At 40.7% G+C, this 19661-nt stretch overlaps 1 protein-coding gene across 4 annotated transcripts in view; it reads right to left on the bottom strand.

Moving 5' to 3' along the window:
• lrrc45 (leucine rich repeat containing 45) overlaps window positions 1-19661 on the bottom strand; it is a 47594-nt gene that overhangs the window by 13620 nt on the left and 14313 nt on the right. For all 4 annotated transcript variants that reach the window (XM_055654159.1, XM_055654162.1, XM_055654161.1 and 1 more), the window contains 7 exons: window positions 19090-19202; window positions 16436-16494; window positions 15450-15527; window positions 13621-13756; window positions 12598-12675; window positions 3641-3752; window positions 2540-2610 (listed from right to left, as the gene is read on the bottom strand). In XM_055654159.1, the coding sequence (XP_055510134.1) occupies window positions 2540-2610; window positions 3641-3752; window positions 12598-12675; window positions 13621-13756; window positions 15450-15527; window positions 16436-16494; window positions 19090-19202 (647 nt within the window). The remainder of the gene's footprint in view (window positions 1-2539; window positions 2611-3640; window positions 3753-12597; window positions 12676-13620; window positions 13757-15449; window positions 15528-16435; window positions 16495-19089; window positions 19203-19661) is intronic.

The raw sequence follows: 19661 nt of genomic DNA, 5'->3' as shown, positions 1-19661 counted from the left end.
TCTGGATTTTCGGTTTGGTTGGCGTTGGAGGTCCCCGCATCTTCCAAGAAGGCCAGCCTGGGCCATGGCCTAAAAAGACTCATGTTTTGGGTACCGGTCCTTCGAGCTTTCACCAGTTCTGCTGGTGGGTGCGTGGGGGTGCTGTCGTTGGCCGTAGTGGGTTCCAGTAGGTTCTCTTGTTCCTGCACCCCCTGCACACTTGTCTTTTCTTCTGCGGACCCCTCTTCCAGGTCAGCCCAGAACTGACCCGCAGTGCTCCCCTCTGATGAGGTAGAAGCACCGTGCAGCCCTTCAAAGAGGTACTGCTGTGGGTTTATCATAGGGCCCACAGTGACCCGACTCCATCTCCTGGAGTCTGTCACGTTGGAGCAAAGCTCCATACACCGCTTCTTCCGGCTCCAGCGCTCTCGGACGCTGGCCGCCCGCGGTTGTTCAAAGTGGGACTCCTCTGAGTCCACGACCTTGTTTGTTTTGTGTCTAGCCTTTCCGCCCGGCCGTGTGGATCTGGCCGGTGCGGAGGCGACATCGGGCACAGCTGATCCCACTACGGGTGATACAAGTGCCGCTGGCTGCTGCTGGCTGCCCGCTGCCCACGGTCCTCCTTCTCCAGCTTTGTCCTTACTGTCCTTCCGTGGAGTGGATATGGCTGGTGTGGAGGACATCTGGCACAGCTGATCCCATCTAGCCCACCAGCTTTGTTGCAGCCCGTTGGTTTCTGCACCTGCAATCAGCATGGAAATACAAAAAAGACCGCAGCTCTTACCTGCAGGTCCAGGTTAAAATTGTTGCTACGGGTGAACGTCGTTCCATCCCGTCTGCTGCCGTTATTGATTTGTCAAAAAGTCAACGGCCCCATTTGAATAGTCTCCCGCCCGGCCGTGGTGTTCTGGCTGGCGCGGGACCAAAAGTCGGCACAGCTGATCCCTTACGGGGCTTGTGCCTTCAGCTGCTGCTGGCTCCCGCAACTTTGCGGTCTTCCCCAGCCAGCTTCCTAGCAGCACTTGTGGACACTATTTTTTCCAGCCCACCCCCCCCCCCCCCCCCCCCCCCCCCCCCCCCCCCCCTGTGAAACCAGCGCGGGGAAACATTAGTTTTGCTTCCCTCTCCCGCCTGGTCCGGTGCGGGAGCGAGTCGGGAGCGAAAGTCGGGCACAGCTGTTCCCATTACGGGAAATTAGCGTGCCTTTGGTTGCTGCTGCCGGCTGCCCGCGACTCCGCGGTCCTCCCCAGCCAGCTTCACTAGCAGCATTTGTGGACACCACTTTGTCCAGCTTCCCCTCCTGTGGAAAAAACCCAGCGCGGGGAAACATTAGTTTTTGCTTCCTTCTCCCGCCCGGCCAGGCCCGGTGCGGGAGCGAGTCGAGAGCGAAAGTCGGGCACAGCTGTTCCCATTACGGGAGTTTAGCGTGCCTTAGGCTGCTGCTGCCGGTTGCCCGCGACTCTGCGGTTCTCCCCCGCCAGCTTTCCCGCAGCCTTCATGGATCCGGTCCATGTTTCCACCTAAAAGGTGAGTGGAAGGAACGCAGAGTCTTCTTACCTGCTGTTCCCGACTTTCAAATTCTGGAACGCAGAGTCTCCTTACCTGCTGTTCCTGGTTTTCAAATTTTGCTGCTAGGCTTTGCTGTGACTTGCTGTGACTTGTTGCAATGCGTGTAGCGATATGACACGCATGCGTCCTGGCGGGGTTCTTCACGTAGTCACTCACGTGACTCCGAAGTAAAATATAAATTGTCTGGCTTCTTAAAAGTGTCTCCACTTCTTCTCCCCCCACCCCCTCTAAAGGACTTACCGTACTGTGCAGCCGTTTCAGGCAGCGCTCCCCCGCTTTCCGTGTCTGTGTGTGTGTCTGTGTGCGTGTGCGTGTGTGCGCGCGCGCGTGTGCGTGTGTGTGTGGTCGGTCGATCCAGCTCGCGGTTTCATTGCTGACGGTTGATCCAGCTCGAGGTTTTCCAGGCGAGTGCCCTCGAGCTTGATGGTTGAAGACAGTCGCTGAAAGGTTGCGTCAGCGGGACAGGCCCTTAAATGTACATTTCTGATGCAAGTGCTGGAACGGGGGTGGGGGAAGGGGTGTATAAATCCGTGCAAGTGGTAAGTTATGTTTTGTGACCCTCGGCTTCCAGAAGATGTAGAGTGAGGTACACTATCCAAAGATGTAGAGTAAGCTATACTATCCAAAATACTAATTTGGCCCCAACTTGCTCTGTTTATCATATCATAGACAGGAGAAGGAGCAGAAAATATATTCTACAGGGGATGAGCGATTTAAGCCAGAAAAGTCAATGGAGAAACAAGCTAATTTAATTAATATATTAATTATATTGTCTTTTCTGTAGAAATTAAGTTTGTTTCCAAAAGACAACAAAGGTTGAATGTAGGATTTTAGAGGTAAGATTGTCACCGGATTAGATGTGAGAACACAAAGCAACCATTTTAATTAATGAATGTTCAAGTTCTGGGAGAGCAGTGCAAAAAGTTTGGACTAAAGATACAAGGAGGATACGATGGATTTTTTTTTGTTAAAGGGCTCAGAACCACATTACCTCTTTCTGCCGTACTGCATCTGTATCATCCAGCACTTGTTTATATCTCTTCTTCTCAGCTTCTAGGCGCTCTGACAGTTCAAAATGGAAATGAAAATGCAATCAGTAACTAACTTTTAAGGATTGAGAGCAAAGTTGTAGAAATAAACTCAAGCAGATTCCAGAAATATATGTGTGTAAAAATATCCTACTTTTCCATTATTACATTTTCATCTTGGACTTAAAACAATGGTCCAATACTCATAAACACAGTGTTAGCTTTCAAATCATATTCAGGCAGATTTCAAGAACTCAAATTTAATTGGCTTTTGTGAAGGCATTATTCTTAGATTTCAACCACTTATTTACCTTGAACCAGTTTTGCAATACTTGCACACAGTTCAGCAATTTACATTTATTGATGCCACTGTAAAACCACAAATAAGTAATTGCATTGAAGTGCAACCACTGAGCAACAAAACCTTCAAACAAACCTGCAAGGGATCACTAAAACATTGAGACGATTTCCCCCAACCATGCTATTCAATTTAATGTTATTGTTCAGGTAAAGATGACATAAAATAAAATGCAATTGGTGAATATGGGGCCAAATTGTGCACACTTTCTGCCCTACACTTTGAACTGCACGTCACACAAGCTGGAGGTCAGATGCTGGCAGAACTGATCTCCTCTGGATTCACCATTCAATCCAGCAGTGGAGAACTCGGGTACTAAATCAAGGACTGAATACAGATCACATCTGACAATCTTATGCTCTTCTTTAGGCAGTCCCTAACATTCAGGATAACTTTTCTCCATGTTGGTTTTGTGGTTCTGAGATGGTAGTGGAAGTCAATATAAGAACTAAACACTCTTTCTCAATTGGAACAGGTGACTGATTGGAAGGGCATGTGGATAGTGTATGAGGTGTGCACCCCTTCTGCCTGGGTGTGCTCCTGACATGTGCTCGAGCTCTCAATAGCACCCTGACTGCTTCCCCATTATGGGAGGAAAGGGAAGGAATCCCAAAGTCCAGTACCAAAATACCGTCTGGAAATGACCTATCAGGTCCATCAGAACCTGCTCTTATTTATTTCATAAGAAAAGTGACTATTATAGTACCTTCAGTTTGCGCTACTTTCCTTTTCGTGTCTGCAGTCATGCTGGTCAATTCTTGCTTCAGATGGCAGATCTGATCGTGCTGGCTTTTACTCCGTCGTTCCAATTCATCTACCTATGTGATACATGCAAAAAATAGCATCTGGTACATGTTTAGGAAATAGACAATTGACATACCATCACTGCATACTGTAATTGTTCATAAATTTAATTAAAAACCTAGTCTTAAATTAGATAATCAAAACTAAACTATAAACCGAGAAAGTTACAGTGGCTTGCAAAAGTTTTCATACCCCTTGAACTTTTCCACATTTTGTCACGTTACAACCACAAACTTAAATGTATTTTATTGGGATTTTATGTGATAGACCAACACAAAGTGGCGCATAATTGTGAAGTGGAAGGAAAATGATGCATGGTTTTCAAATTTTTTTACAAATAAAAAACTGAAAAGTGTGGCGTGCAAAAGTATTCAGCCCCCCTTTACTCTGATACCCCAAAATAAAATCCAGTGCAACCAATTGTCTTCAGAAGTCACCTAATTAGTAAATAGAGTCCACTTGTGTGTAATCTAATCTCAGTATAAATACAGTTGTTCTGTGAAGGCCTCAGAGGTTTGTTAGAGAACATTAGTGAACAAACAGCATCATGAAGCCCAAGGAACACACCAGACAGGTCAGGGATAAAGTTGTGGAGGTTTAAAGCAGGGTTAGGTTATAAAAAAATATCCCAAGCTTTGAACATCTCACGGAGCACTGTTCAATCCATCATCCGAAAATGGAAAGCGTATGGCACAACTGCAAACCTACCAAGACATGGCCGTTTGATATAAAAATTCATTCCTATAGTTATTATCGGGGACTGTACCTTTAAGAATCATGTATGGGCAAGTCTATCTTGGGATGACATTATGTGCTGATTATGGTTTTGTACTTTGTACTCTGTGTGAAGAGATTAAGTTGGGGTCGCTGTGTGATGAGATTAAGTTGGGGTCGCTGTGTGATGAGATTAAATTGTGTCTGATACCTGCGTGATGAGATTAAGTTGTGGTCCTTGTTTACTCCATTGTATAAAAGAATGAGTTTGGGCACTGCTTCGACAGAGAGACTCACTCAGACGCCTGTACTCCCCAGGTAAACTGTTTGATTTTGACGAACCACTTTGTACTCTCGCGAAACTGTACAGGAAAGGAAAAACGAAAACGAAGTAAGGGTAAGAGACAATTGTTGCGAATAATTGTCCGAGTAGTGCAACTACTCGTGTGGCGCGGCCACGGAAGTCTGGGACTTCATAAACCCTTGTCAAGTGTGACTTGAAGAAGGAAAAAGAAAATTGTAAGTACTGACAGTGTAAACGAGAGGGGAGTATGGGTTCGACAAACTCAAAAAATTACGAAGGCGATGAAAAATGCATGTTTATAGATAGCAAACAAAATTGTAAACACCTAATGAGGTGGAAAAGGGACTATGGGTTTAGTGGTAAATTATTGGTAGACGATTGTTCTAAACTAATGTCCGCAATATTAAATGATGCCGTTAAGAAACGTATAAACAAAGATAAGTTAGGCTACCAACAGGCACAAATTTGGCTCGGTGTAGCCAAAGCACGGAAGGATGGGCAGGAGGAGAAAAAGCAAAAAGAACAGACGACGGCGTACCTACAGAAAGGAGACAACGAGGTCTTCTATCGATCGCCGCCTAAAAATACGTTGATGCCTTTGCCGGCGAACCCCGGGACAGCGAGTGCCCACCCCCTCCCTATTTTCAGGAAGGTGGAGTGGCCTTGCACCGGGAGAAAGGAGCGAAGCTGGGACCGCGACGGCCCGAGTTCACGGACCCATACCAGGTTTACAAAATCCAAGCGTCACCAGGTCAGGAACTCATTTTAAACCATTGGGGCCATTTATGGAACAAATAACCGAGGCAATGGGGGCCCTAATTAGCCCGCCTCGCCCAACCTTTAACCAAGTGGGCGAAGGGGAGCGGAATATCTTGCCAATGATAGCCATGCCTAATCCAGGAGGAGCAGCCCAGCCGGTATATGTATATCGGGCGTGGACACTCAAGGATGTTAAGAAGGCAGTAGAAGGGATAACACACCCCAAAGAGAGTTTCACAAGGTGGCAACGGGACTTTGGAAACCTGGTTGTGAGTTATCGGTTAAACAGTGTTGAATATGAACACGCCTTGCGAAGTATGTTCGGTATTGATTGGTGGTTGATAGAAGGGGATTGGAACCCCCATAACACGGCAGGATTGCATTTCGAATGGGAACCTAATGATAATGTTTACCAACAAAGGAGAATAGCTATGGAAGGACCATTACTGAAAAATGGTCGACTATAATAAAATAAGAGAATGTGTGCAGACAAAGGACGAGGATGTGCGCCACTATTTCGCCAGATTAAGACAAGTATTCAAGGCAAATAGCGGGATAGTGGCGCCCGTCCAGTGGGTGGATGACGGACCATTCGCCCAACAACTAAAATTAGAATTATTAAACGGCAGGCGGCCAGAAATAAGCTTGTACATTAAGAAGCACATGGTGGGTTACAGAACCGGAGGGTTAAGGCAATTTAAGGACTGGGCAGTACATGTGGAAGAAAATGCAAAAAGCAGAAAAACCACAACCAAACAAGTTTATCTGGCCGAAGTAATAGAGGGGAAGACGGACTATGGAGGAATGATGAGGGAAAACTAATCTTACCAAGATCACTATTTAAATATACATGTTTAATGAGCCATGGGGTAACCCATGTCTCAACAGGAGGAATGATACAAATAGTGGACAAAATATTCAAAACATACGGCTACAAGTAGAGCATGAAAAGCTAAAAAGTGTGGATCAGGAGAAAAGTCGTAAATTACATGGATTAACCATTATGCAGGATCGGCGAGAGCAAGCTAGGCAGGATCTCAAAGGACTTGATGAGACTGTGGCAAAAGAGTTCCAGACACTCCATAATCTTAGGAAGCTTTTTGTTCAAGACTTGGCCACGAGAGTCAAAAAGAGTGCTGAAATGGATTTTGACGATACTGGTGGGAGCGCTGCGCAGAAGCAAAAGATCTCCTTTCTTGAAAACAACCTTGAACAGCTCACCAAGGTTCACAAGCAGTTGGTACGAGGCAATACAGACCTTCGGTGTGAGCTTCCAAAACTGGAGAAACGTCTTCAAGCTACAGCTGAAAGGGTCAAGGCTTTGGAGTCCGCATTGAAGGATGCGAAGGAGAATGCAGCTCGAGATCGTAAACGCTACCAGCAGGAAGTGGATCGCAGCAAGGAAGCTGTGCGAGCAAAGAACATGGCAAGTAGAGTGCACTCCGCACAGATTGCTAAGCCCATTCGTCCTGGTCAACCCCCAATCCAAGTGCAATTCGTGGGGGCGGTGGATTCTTCCAGAACAGCCTGTACGTGGAGGTGGGGAGGTAAAATCAGATAAGTTTGTCCCTGGAGGGGTGCCTAATAATGCTGAAATTGGGTTCTTGCCTACATCTGTTAAAGCTAAAAGCAACAACATAATCAAAGCGCAACAGATATCATCCAACAACCCCATCATTCCAAGGCAGTGTGAACTCTGCAACTTAGACTTTTCACAGGAATATTTTTGGAAGAATAAAACAAAAAAAAAGACAAAAAAAACATGAGGTCTTGCTGCAGCTGTACACAGTATTAGTGAGACCACATTTGGAATACTGTGTACAGTTCTGGGGTCCATACTTAAGAAAGGATGTACTAGCCCTGGAGGCAGTGCAGCGAAGGTTTACAAGATTAATTCCTGCAATGAGGGGATTGACATATGAGGAAAGGTTAAGTAGGCTGGAACTCTACTCTTTGGAGTTTAGAAGAATGAGAGGCGATCTCATTGAAACATATAAGATTGTGAGGGGCCTTGATCGGGTGGATGCACCGAGGATGTTCCCAATGATCGGGGAAACTAGAACTAGGGGACATAGTTGCAGAATAAGGGGGGGCTCTTTTAAAACTGAGATGAGGAAGAACTTCTTCACCCAGAGGGTGGTTAATTTATGGAATTCACTGCCCCAGGGAGCAGTGGAAGCAGAAACTTTAAATATATTTAAGACTAAAATAGATGGTTTTTTAGCTGCCAAGGGGATAAGGGGCTATGGGGAGAGGGCAGGGATATGGACCTAGGTATGGTTAGTATAGTAAGACCCGAGTGATCTCCTGGACAAGTGTCGATCGCCTAGATTGGGGTCGGAGAGGAATTTCCCGGATTTTTTTCCCGAATTGGACCTGGGTTTTTATCCGTTTTTTTGCCTCCCCCAGGAGATCACGAGGTTCTTGGGGTGGAGAGGGGTGATAGCGGTAAAAGGGGAGGGTAGTGTCTTGTGTTCTGTGTCTTGTGTCTACTGTTTGTGGGTAAGTGTGTCTGTTTAGTGTTCAGCCATGAGCGAATGGCGGTGCGGGCTCGATGGACCTGGTGGTCTGCTCTCGCACCTACTTTCTATGTTTCTATGTCTATGTTTCTATACATCCTTGGAAAATCTAAGTGCAATGTCAGCACATTGCAAATACTACATGTGATTTAATGTGTAGCTTCATTGCACAGTACATTGTCATTCATGTCTTAAATTTAGTCTGCACTGTGCCAGGTTGAATGTACGTTGTTGCAGGAAAACCTTAGCAGAAAATTGAAGCCTAATATGTGTATATTTCATTGTTTTAGGATTTGTGAAACAATGTCGCCAAGTAGAATTGATAAGCTTGTTTTACAATGGGGGTAAAATGATTTGGAGGAACCCAGCTATAACCCTTGTGTAAATTAAGATAGTACTTGAAGTTTTCTTGAAATAGGATTTTTTTTTCTTGGTTTAAGATGGAGAGTAGTACAATTTGAATACTGAAGGTGCATTTATGACTGTGGTTAGAGCAGAGAGCTAGGGTAGTTCACAAAAAGCTGTTAATAAAATACTGGAATGTTTGATGAGATTGTTTAACATGAAAATATTGCATTGTCTGACTAAAGTTTGGGAAGAGCAGATTAAACTATGCTGAAAACATATTGCTGACCATAAATGAACAAAGAAAGTTAAAAGGCATTTTATCTGAAGATGGAAGAATGTGCAGCAGCATGTCCTGTCCAGATTCTTTGGGATTTCTTTTTGAATGCTTAACTAAGGGTCAGTGTTTCACTATTGGGCTTACCATATAATGAAACAACATTAAAAAGAGCATTTGAGTTAAGAAATTGCACTTGTTCTGGTTGTACAATTGGTTTTAGTTGTAGTGCAAATAATATTTTTAAATTTGAAATGTTAATTTATTTTCAAGCCTTGAACATTTTGCTGTCATCTAATAATTTTTCAATACTTAGTTCGTGCTCTGGGTCACTAGACTCTGTTTAGTGCAGCCTGTGGAAATGAGTCACAAACGCGAAATCTGTGCAAATTTGCAGTACCATTTTATCACCATTGGTTCTTTATAGGTAAATTAATACATTCAATGCTTGTGTTTATTCTAAACTATCTGGATCTTTAAAAAATAAATTGGTATCCATAAGTAACTTAGATTCTACAAAAATACGGAATAAAATGCTGGTTATTAACCCAAGTCTAAAGGGAAGGTACACTTTGATGTATGAAATTGGATAACTGAGAATCAATTCTTGGAATAAATGAGAAAGCAATACAAGCTGTTGAATGTATCCTCACTGAAGTGTCCCCAAGGACTTCACAACTGGGTATAAGTGTTCCTACACAGGTCCTCAAAAGATGATATTTGGAGCTTTGTTAATACATTGGTCTTTGTTGCCAATTCAATTGGGATGTGTAATATTGCATGTAACTAAAGGCAGAAAGCTGGTTTGGGAAATGGAAAAATATTGTAATTTCTGCACTAACATCCTTCATAGTGATTACAGGAATGTTCAAGGGTTGTCTCACAGACTAATAGAAACAGCCCTTACAAAACAAAATGCAGATGGTGTACAAGTTGGTTCCCCAGAAAGGAATTGAGGAAGAAGAAGTGGACATTGACCTAAAGGATACCTTCATGGCCTGAACGGACCCCCGCAGATGAACAGATTGCATAAAGTCAAAAGAAGTGCAATGTTGTGATGAAACCGGGGATGCGTTCGGGACGGGGGAATTTTTGGAAATTGTTAATAAATTGTTGGATAATTGTATAAACAGGGCGAAAATGATATAAAAATTCATTCCTATAGTTATTATCGGGGACTGTACCTTTAAGAATCATGTATGGGCAAGTCTATCTTGGGATGACATTATGTGCTGACTATGGTTTTGTACTACTCTGTGTGACGAGATTAAGTTGTGGTCCTGTGTGACGAGATTAAGTTGTGGTCGATACATCCTTGTTTACTCCATTGTATAAAAGAATGAGTTTGGGCACTGCTTCGACAGAGAGACTCACTCAGACGCCTGTACTCTGTGCGATCCTCTCTCATGTATTAAACATTCAGTTGGATCTAAATTTCTGTGACTGTCGTTTGTTGGGAAAAATATTTCTAACACCGTCCACCTAAATTGACAGGCCGGGCAAGGAGAGCATTGATCAGAGACGCAGCCAAGAGGCCCATGGTAACTCTGGAGGAGCTGCAGAGATCCACAGCTCAGGTGGGAGAATCTGTCCACAGGACAACTATTAGTCGTGCACTCAACAAATTGGGCCTTTATAGAAGAGTGGCAAGAAGAAAGCCATTGTTGAAAAAAAGTCCTAAGATGTCCCATTTGTAGTTTGCCACAAGCCATGTGGGGGACACAGTAAACATGTGGAGGAAGGTGCTCTGGTCAGATGAGACCAAAATTGAAGTTTTTGGCCTAAATGCAAAATGCTATGTGTGGCGGGAAAACAAACACTGCACATCACCCTGAACACACCATCCCCACTGTGAAACATGGTGGTGGCAGCATCATGCTGTGGGGATGCCTTTCTTCAGCAGGGACAGGGAAGCTGGTCAGAGTTGATAGGAAGATGGATGGAGCCAAATACAGGGCAATCTTGGAAGAAAACCTGTTAGAGTCTGCAAAAGACTTGAGACTGGGGCGGAGGTTCACCTTCCAGCAGGACAACGACCCTAAAAATACAGCCAGAGCTACAATGGAATGGTTTAGATCAAAGCATATTCATGTGTTAGAATGGCCCAGTCAAAGTCCAGACCTAAATCCTATTGAGAATCTCTGGCAAGACTTGAAGATTGCTATTCACAGACGCTCTCCATCCAATCTCTGAGCTTGAGCTATTTTTCAAAGAAGAATGGGCAAAAATTTCAGTCTCTAGATGTGCAAAGCTGGTAGAGACATACCTCAAAAGACTTGCAGCTGTAATTGTAGCGAAAGGTGGTTCTACAAAGTATTGACTTGGGGGGCTGAATACTTTTGCACGCCACACTTTTCAGTTTTTTATTTGTAAAAAAATGTGAAAACCATGTATCATTTTCCTTCCACTTCACAATTATGCACCATTTTGTGTTGGTCTACGTGACAAAATGTGGAAAAGTTCAAGGGGTATGAAAACTTTTGCAAGCCACTGTATATAGTTTTAGCAAATTACCTTCTTAATCACAATATTACCCACATGACAAGCAACCTACTTCATGCTTCTTTGAGAAGGTTACAAATTTGTAGCAACGGATTGAGGCAGTAGATATTACCAATCTGGATTTCTGGGAAGCATTTTATAATGCTACACACAACATTCAATTCATATGACATGCACACGTTCATATTAGACAAGATTGAAATGCAACTAAATGCAAAGCATGAATTAGTGTCCATGTTACCAGATTTTATAAAGTTGAACATTATGGTCAATAACTGAAAGCACCTGTGAGGGCTAGGTCAAAGAGCAGAAAGCCATTGGAACGCTTGAGATGCAGTCCACACACCCCAGTCTACATTGATAGTGCCGAAGTAGAGATGGTCGAAAGCTTCTGTCCCAGGAATAACTAACACCAGTAATTTGTTCTGGACCAGCCACATTGTAGCTATAGAAAAGAAAGCAGAACCAACTCTACTTCCTTGGAAGGCTTAAGAGGTTCGGCATACCCCCCCAACAACCTTCACCAACATATACAGTATTGGGATACATAACAGCCTGGTTTGGGAATAGCTCCATCTGAGACCGGTAGAAATTGCACAGAGTTGTGGATGTATCCCAGACCATCACGCAAACCAACCTCCCTTCCATTGACTCCATCTACACTTCATGCTGCTGCGGCATGGTTAACAGCATAATCAAGAACCAGTCTCATCCCAGTCCCCCCCTCTCCATCAGGCATGAAGTACAGATGTTTGTAAATACATACCTCCAGATTCAGGGAGTTTCTTCCCAGCTGTTATCATGCAACTAAACCGTCCTCTCATCAGCTAGAGCGCAGTCCTGATCTCCGATCTACCTCATCGGAGACCTTTGAATTGACCTTATCGCATATACCCTTTATCTGTACATGGCGGACAGCTTGATTGTAATCATGTAAAGTAATTTCTTTGACTGGATAGCACAAAAAATAAAGCTTTTCACTGTACTTCGGTACATGTGACAAATTAAACAAATCCAACAAGGCCAAATTGATAGCACAGTTTACATCCTGAAGAGGACATTTTGTTGAGTAGTGTAGCAGGTAATACATCTGCATTTTGGTGATTAAGTGTTACCAAATGCTGTTGTTAGAACTTACAGCTCCGTACTTAGAGGCAAATGAGGACATCATTTTACAATGATTTAAGTAATTTAAAGCAGGTGCTTCGGTTTCCTCCCGCATTCCAAAGACGCGTAGGTTTGCAAGTTAATTGTTCTCGGCAAATTACCCCCAGTATGTAGAACAGAACGTGTATGGGGAATCGTTGGTCAGAGAGGATTTGTTGGGCTGAAGACACTGTTGTTCTAAAAACTAAGCATTTCAGTTGGAGACAATGTGCGAGTGGAATCACTGCCCATGCCTGGAGATGGCACCTGATTAATGAAGATGCCAGAACTACCTTGTTTTTGAGCTCCATGGTTTTAAGGTTTGTTGTATTTAGTTCTCTGGTTAACTTTGTCTCTCGATTACTCGATCCCTGATGAGAGAAAAACATTTTTTTTTTCAGTACATGAATCATTCTGTAAGCACAAACAAATACATTCAGTTTTTTTTTTTTAAGTTGTCATCATTGCAACCGTCAGGATACTCAACACCTGGTGTCATTGACAGAACATGTAGAACTCGCACTGCCCAATGATAAATGAAGTAGTGTACATTCCTAATCAACAAATGCAAAGTAGTTTTCAAGCTGCAGTCTTCAGCTTTGTTCAAGCTGCCTAAGAACAATGCAATTTAAAATGCAGAAAACTAGATCAGTACGCAAGAAAAAGCTTTCCACTGTACCTCGGTACACGTGACAATAATAAACTAAACTAAACCAAACTAAACAGTAGCAGCCACAAGGTGGTTAAGTATTCCACCAACGTGTCTGCAGTGATGCAGCAGTCTAGACAAAATCAACAAGACAGAAACAGTGTGACATTAATGGACACCTAAAATATCAAATCTTAAATTAACGATGCAAGATGTAAAGAAGATAGACACAAAATACTGGAGTAACTCAGCGGGACAGGCAGCATCTCTGGAGAGAAGGAATGGGTGACGTTTCAGGTTGAGACTTTTCTTCAGACGGGTGTAAACCAGCATCTGCAGTTCCTTCCTACATACGATAGGAAGGAGATCTTTGCACTCAGAAGCTCGCAGGTAACAGTCCCAGAATTGTATGGATCCAAGTGACAGATGCTGAGAATTGGATTGTATGATACAGCAGCATTACACCGAGGAGCCCGTCCCTATACTTAGACTGCAGAAACAAGGAACTGCAGATATTAGTTAAATCACAAAACCCCACAAAGAACATTCCCCAGGGCCCCTGGCGGCATGCATTGACCCACCCTTGATGCAGAGGATCCATTGGGCTGACTACCTCTGCATCTGCGCATCATTGAATGATTTTTGTGATGACAAAATCCATTATTACCTCTTGCTCATTTTTAAGCTCCTTTGTATGCTTTTCTTTCAACTCAAAATTTTCCAATCTTGCCTTCTCCAAGAGTTCTTTCAGGTTATTTGTTTTTTGTTCCGACAATGTTAAAGCAGCTTCTGACATTTGTACTCTAAAACAGAAAAAAACAAAATCCTTATGGAAACAGAAACAAAAGAGGGGATGGTAAAATTAATGCAATTAGTTAGCAGCCGACAGGCACAAAGCAAATGATAATTGGAGAATATAAATGTTTGGAACGCAATTTGCTATGTAAAAATTATTCTAGCAGCAATTGTTGACAAATTCCTTTCCATGCCACAACAATGGAGCATGTGGGAATGCTACAGATAATTGTAGATGTCGCTCAATTAGCGTCCTGCAATATTGGAATCCGAAGTTTCCAGGTTCTCTTTCTAGTCACGAAACAGGTGCATAAAAATACAGTATAGGAGGACTGATGTACTTCAGGAGTTTCTTTTGGAAACTTTATATGGTGACATTGTATATTTTGGATACTCTTAGGGTACAAGTGGAATCACAGTTTAAAATTCGATCCAAATTAAAATTCTTTTGGATTGAATTTTAAACCAAGACCTCATTGGCAATTTAGACATAAAACATCTCATGTCGCCATATCAAGTATTTTACAATATTCATCCTTCACCAAGTCACATAAGCAGATTAATCGGTCATTGTGGTAGATGTTATGAGTAAATGAACACACACATTACATCAATAATACTTCAAATACACCTTGGGACATCATGGTGGAAATGTGATACACTATAAACACAATGGGAATTTTATATGGGAGCTTGTAGCCAGGACAGCAACATCGCTAATGTAGATTCAGCACATCACAGCTATCACTCTGTACAAAAACATGTTCAGATTTCATCACATGCACGACAAAGGGTAAATAAAGTCGCAACAAAACTAATCCCAAGGGTAATAAAAGAAGATTTTAAAAGATTCACAGCTTAAGTTTTACAAGCAAGACTGACTAAGTAATGGGGATGGAGAAGGAAGTGGCCTCAAAGTTACAAAATTATGTAAAAGTGAATTCCAGTTCCTATCATGAATATTTAACAAATTAGGAATTGAAAGTAAGGGAGAAAATCAATGGCAAATAAATGTAGGGAATAAATCTGAAAATATCTTATTGGAAGAATGCAATCATCCAAGTAAGACAACCAAAACAAAACAGTTACGTTACTCAAATTATCCTCAAGTGTTGTGGTGTGAAAAGTAATGTACGGAAATATATTCCATGCTAGAATGGCCTTTCTCATTCTCGGTCTTTGTATTTTAAAGCAATATTTGATTTTCTTTTCAGAGTTTACTAATTATTAGTCAAAACAAAAATTAGATTGGATAACTGAAAATGTCATTAACCTAACTGAATGGCTAATGTAGAAGTCTGAAAGACATATGCAACGACACAGTGTGAACTAATCCAAAAAGGGAAGTAAAGAGAGAGAATATTATTTTTTTTAAATTACAAAAATATTAAAACTTAAATTTACTAAAGGAATTCTATTGCAATGATTGAAACCAACTACTTGTTAAACAGATGGAGCGGGATAACCCAAACATACACTTTTAGACAGAATGGAGAAGGTCCGTATCTATATTTGGTCCTTTTTACATCAAAGGCAACACACTGAGTTCCAGGGAAAGGCTGATCAGGAACAACATGTCCAATAATGAATAAATTCATAAAATGCAATTGCATTTTACACTGATGGGTTACAATGTAAATTTGGAAAACTTAAAATCTCAACTGCATGGGCTTCCAGAAATAAATAAAAAGCAATTTTTACTTTGCCCGCAAAGAATTGACGATAGAACTCCTCTCGTTTAATGCTTCTTGTAAATGTCCAACTTGTACAGTGGAAGTCCTGAAGAGAAAGTTATTTAAAAAAATTACAAAATGAACACCCAAAAAATTATGAATCTAAACATCAGCTGCAGATTTAAGCAGTGACCCAAACTTTATAGTAAGATTACTGAAATATATGAATTGAGATTTAGTGAACATCACTTCATCCCCTAATGAATATTTATAAAAGCCTGTGTAGTTTAGATGTTATTTCAGAGACATGGAGCCATGCAGCATGGAAAAGGCCCAACTTATCCATGCCAATCAAGGTGGCCCATTTAAGCTAGTTCTATTTTCCCACGTTTAGCTCATATCCCTCTAAACCTTCCCAATCCATGTACCTGTTCCAATGTATTTTAAATGTTGTTATTGTACCTGACTCAACTACTTCCTCTGGTTTCATATACCCACCACCTTTTGTGTCAAAAAGTTCCCCCTCAGATTTTTATTAAATCTTTCCCCTCACCATAAAACCATGCCTGATCATTTTCCCCCTACCCTGTGGAATTTCAGAATGTGATAAGGAATGCAAAGCTATTATTAAAAAAAAACATATGCTTTGCAAAAAAATGATAATTGGCATGCCTTTCTCATCAAAATAATAATAAGCAAATCATTGCTTTCTATTTTATTAATAGGTATGTGCTTAGTATTAACCCATATTCCCGTATCAACTTTAATTATCTTTTTTAAAAAGCATTGGTAGGTACAGAAATTTGCACATCGAAAGAAATGTTAAATCTTTTGAGTTTTTATTAAAGCTAACTAACACAAAAGACAACCTTTTTTTGTACTTCATTTTCTCCCCACTACTGCACGAAATGAGAATTATCTGATATAATTATGCCCATATGGAAAGACAACAAGTGAAAACCCAAATATGAAGAATACTTTAATAATATTTGACACCAAGAAGATCTCACTAACCTGTTGGTTCTGCACAATTCATCCTTTTGTTGATCAATTACACCCATCAGGTTGAGATACTACAAACAAATTAGAGAACAAAATGAAGCACTTACTCAGAAGATCAACAAACATTTAAAAACTAAATTTTGTAAACCCTGACGCATACAAATCTTAACAAAGCAACTTTGCATCTTTAAAAACTCTTTCACGCACAAAGTTCTTTACACAGTTCAGAAATATGTCAAGCCTTGCAAGCATCAATACAATGCATTTTGAAGAAATACTTGGAAAAAGGGCAACTTGACAGGTTGCGTTACAGAGATAAATATGGTGGTGCCGTGCTGAGAAGGTAGATTGGAATTACAAAAGAAAATAAATCTTAGAAGGACAAGTCCACAGGGTAGCAGTCACACAGCTCCAATGATTCAGGCGGACTAGTAAAAGGACAAATTTATGTTAGAGATAACAAGGTTCATAATCTTATTAATGAACTGAAATAGACTGCTGGGTATTTTGGTGACAGAAAAAACATTGGAATCATATAAGACAGGTGGATACTGTTATTGTGAGTCCTTCTCCATGGTTCTGCCAAAATATATTGAATAATGATTAGCCAGAGCTGATTGATTATATAATCCGTATGCACTGTCAGGTATGCACAAAATAAAATCATAAGATTAATGGATTTAATCCTCTAAATTGCACAATTAATTTAATTGACCAGCAGCAATAATTAAACAATGACAGTCAACCCCAATTCTTCAAAAATACAAATACCAAATGAAATCATAGGTTTCCAAGTTTTGCTTTAACTCTACAAATAAGACCACAGACCCCCACAAGCTGTTACCAGCGAGTATTAAAATTACTACTAATATTTCTAGATCTGTTTTGATAGACTGACTTGATAGTTTTATTTTTCAACAGTGGCTGGTTCTGAAAAGCTGCTGGAAGCAGAAAATTACTCGAAACACATTCCAAATACAATCAATGTGATTTTCTTTATATGTTAAGTTGTGTATTATAAGTCTATAACATTTCTTTTATTTTCCGAAATTTTCAGAGGGATATTGCGAATAATTAATTAGATACTATGTTATTTACTTATCTGTCACTGTTAAATGTAAAATCATCTGTAACTTTAAATACAGCTATTCAGAAATCCCAATGTCACAAGATTATTAGGGCAGCTTAATTTGTATAACTGCCAATTCTTGTATACCAACATAAATACATGCCAACATTCTAAAAAGAAAGTTCAACCCAGTGCTTTGAAAGCCCCAAAATAGAAATACATCTTTATTAACACGGTAGGATCCAACCAATGGATAGACACAATAACATGTTAATAACAGGGGATCTGGGTCAATGGAAAGCGAATTTCACTTTGATTACATTTATTACTCACAAACTAATAAGTACGCACTTGACATCTTGAATTCACGGTCGAGTCATCAAGATTAATTTCCAATCAAGCAAAACCTATCAGAAGCTTCCCACATTCCTTCAAACACAGCGCACATTTGTTCATATAGTCTTTGAACAAATGTATTTTAATTGGCTGAAGGAACATTTTCACATTCTATAATTCAAATAAACGTGGAAATTTCAATGAAATTCTCAGTTCAATGAAAGAAGCAGTAAATCTTACATAAAGGGTTTGGATAGATTTACTCAAAGATTCAAACTAAAACACAAAAGATAAGACATAACCTTGATCAAGAACAATGCTGAAAAAGAAAAATCTTTGGAATTAAAAATAAGTTGAATCCATTTCAGACCCATTTGACATCTGGTGGGAAATGTGAGCCTGACTTTCTGGCAGGAGCTTGGTTAGTATCGGGAACCAGGCTCACAGGGAGAATACGCAAACTTCATACTGACAGCACCGGAGATCAGAATCAAACCTGGATCACTGGAGCTGTGTGACAGCAGTACCACTTACAGTGCTACTGTGCCACCCCAACAAGATTTGCTCAAATGTGAAAGACTGACATACCAGTTTGATTTTCAAAGACAAACAATTCTTTGCCTTACACCGCTGAAGCCCACAGGTACATGTGCTTTGGGTAGCTTGCCAATTGTCTGATGAAAACATTCTATTTTATAGACATTAATGTTCCAATTTGGATTACTTTTATACCCAAAATGTATTTAAATGATTTGTAACTAGTTGAGGCTGTTACATGGGCTTTCTCTTACCAAAATAAGTCACGTTATTTGTTTTAAAAAGCATGAAATCATAAAATGCTAACTTTCTGCTATTCAAATATTAATGTACAAGAGCCATGTCAAACTCACAAAATAAATTAGATTATACGGGTACTTCATTCAACCCCTGAGAACATTTAAGTTTCAAGGAACAAGGCCAATGATATTTAATAACAGCTATTAAATATTTAAAACCTAACAATCACAAATTACTTTTGTTGCAATAAGTAAAATTCATTAGTCACAGAACACTAGTTGTTGGTGCTTAAGGATGCAACAAAGGCTACTTGTTCTGTTCAACCATAACATCCAACTGTATCTCTCACTTTCACTCCAATTTACAGTTGTTTGAAGTGCAGGAAGCTCTGGCATATGGCAAATCTAAAATTAGACGTCCACCTGCATTTAAATTCATATTGTGCCATTAATATAGATAAAGTAGTGCAGTTTGATAGATATACCTGTTTATTTTTTTCTGATTTCAGGCACTGGATCTCATTGCTGAGGACTTTTGACCGAACTCTGTTTTCCTTCTTGGTTGTCTTGCATTCCGAGGTGTGATCTATTGCTTGCTCTGTTAGTTCACACAAACATCATTAGGCAGCAAATTCAAACAGACCGCATCAGGTATAGTTTAACATTTCAGAATTATTGCATCTGTACACTGTGAATGGCTCGAATGTAATCTTGTATAGTCTGTAATCATGTAGATTTATTTCGCTAATTGGATAGCACAAATAAAAAAAGTTTTTCACTGTACCTGGTACATGTGACAACTGAACTAAACTACACTACATTTGGGATATATACCAAAGTTATGAAATGCACGACACAAAGGAATATCAATTTTTCCTTTTGCAATACAAATGTAATATTGTGTAGGATATTTAGAAGTTAACTGGAGGTGTGAATCAGCTTACAATGGATCAACCCAATATACGCAGTGTCCAATTTTCCCTCTCATTGATCTCTATGTGAATACACAACTAGAAAGGATTACGCATGTGCTCATGTATTTATCCCTGATCAATAT

Source organism: Leucoraja erinacea, chromosome 23 (genome assembly GCF_028641065.1).
Source record: "Leucoraja erinacea ecotype New England chromosome 23, Leri_hhj_1, whole genome shotgun sequence".
NCBI classification, from domain to species: domain Eukaryota; kingdom Metazoa; phylum Chordata; class Chondrichthyes; order Rajiformes; family Rajidae; genus Leucoraja; species Leucoraja erinaceus.
Note: the sequence above shows the minus strand (reverse complement) of the source record. Positions and strands in the feature narration are given on the sequence as shown.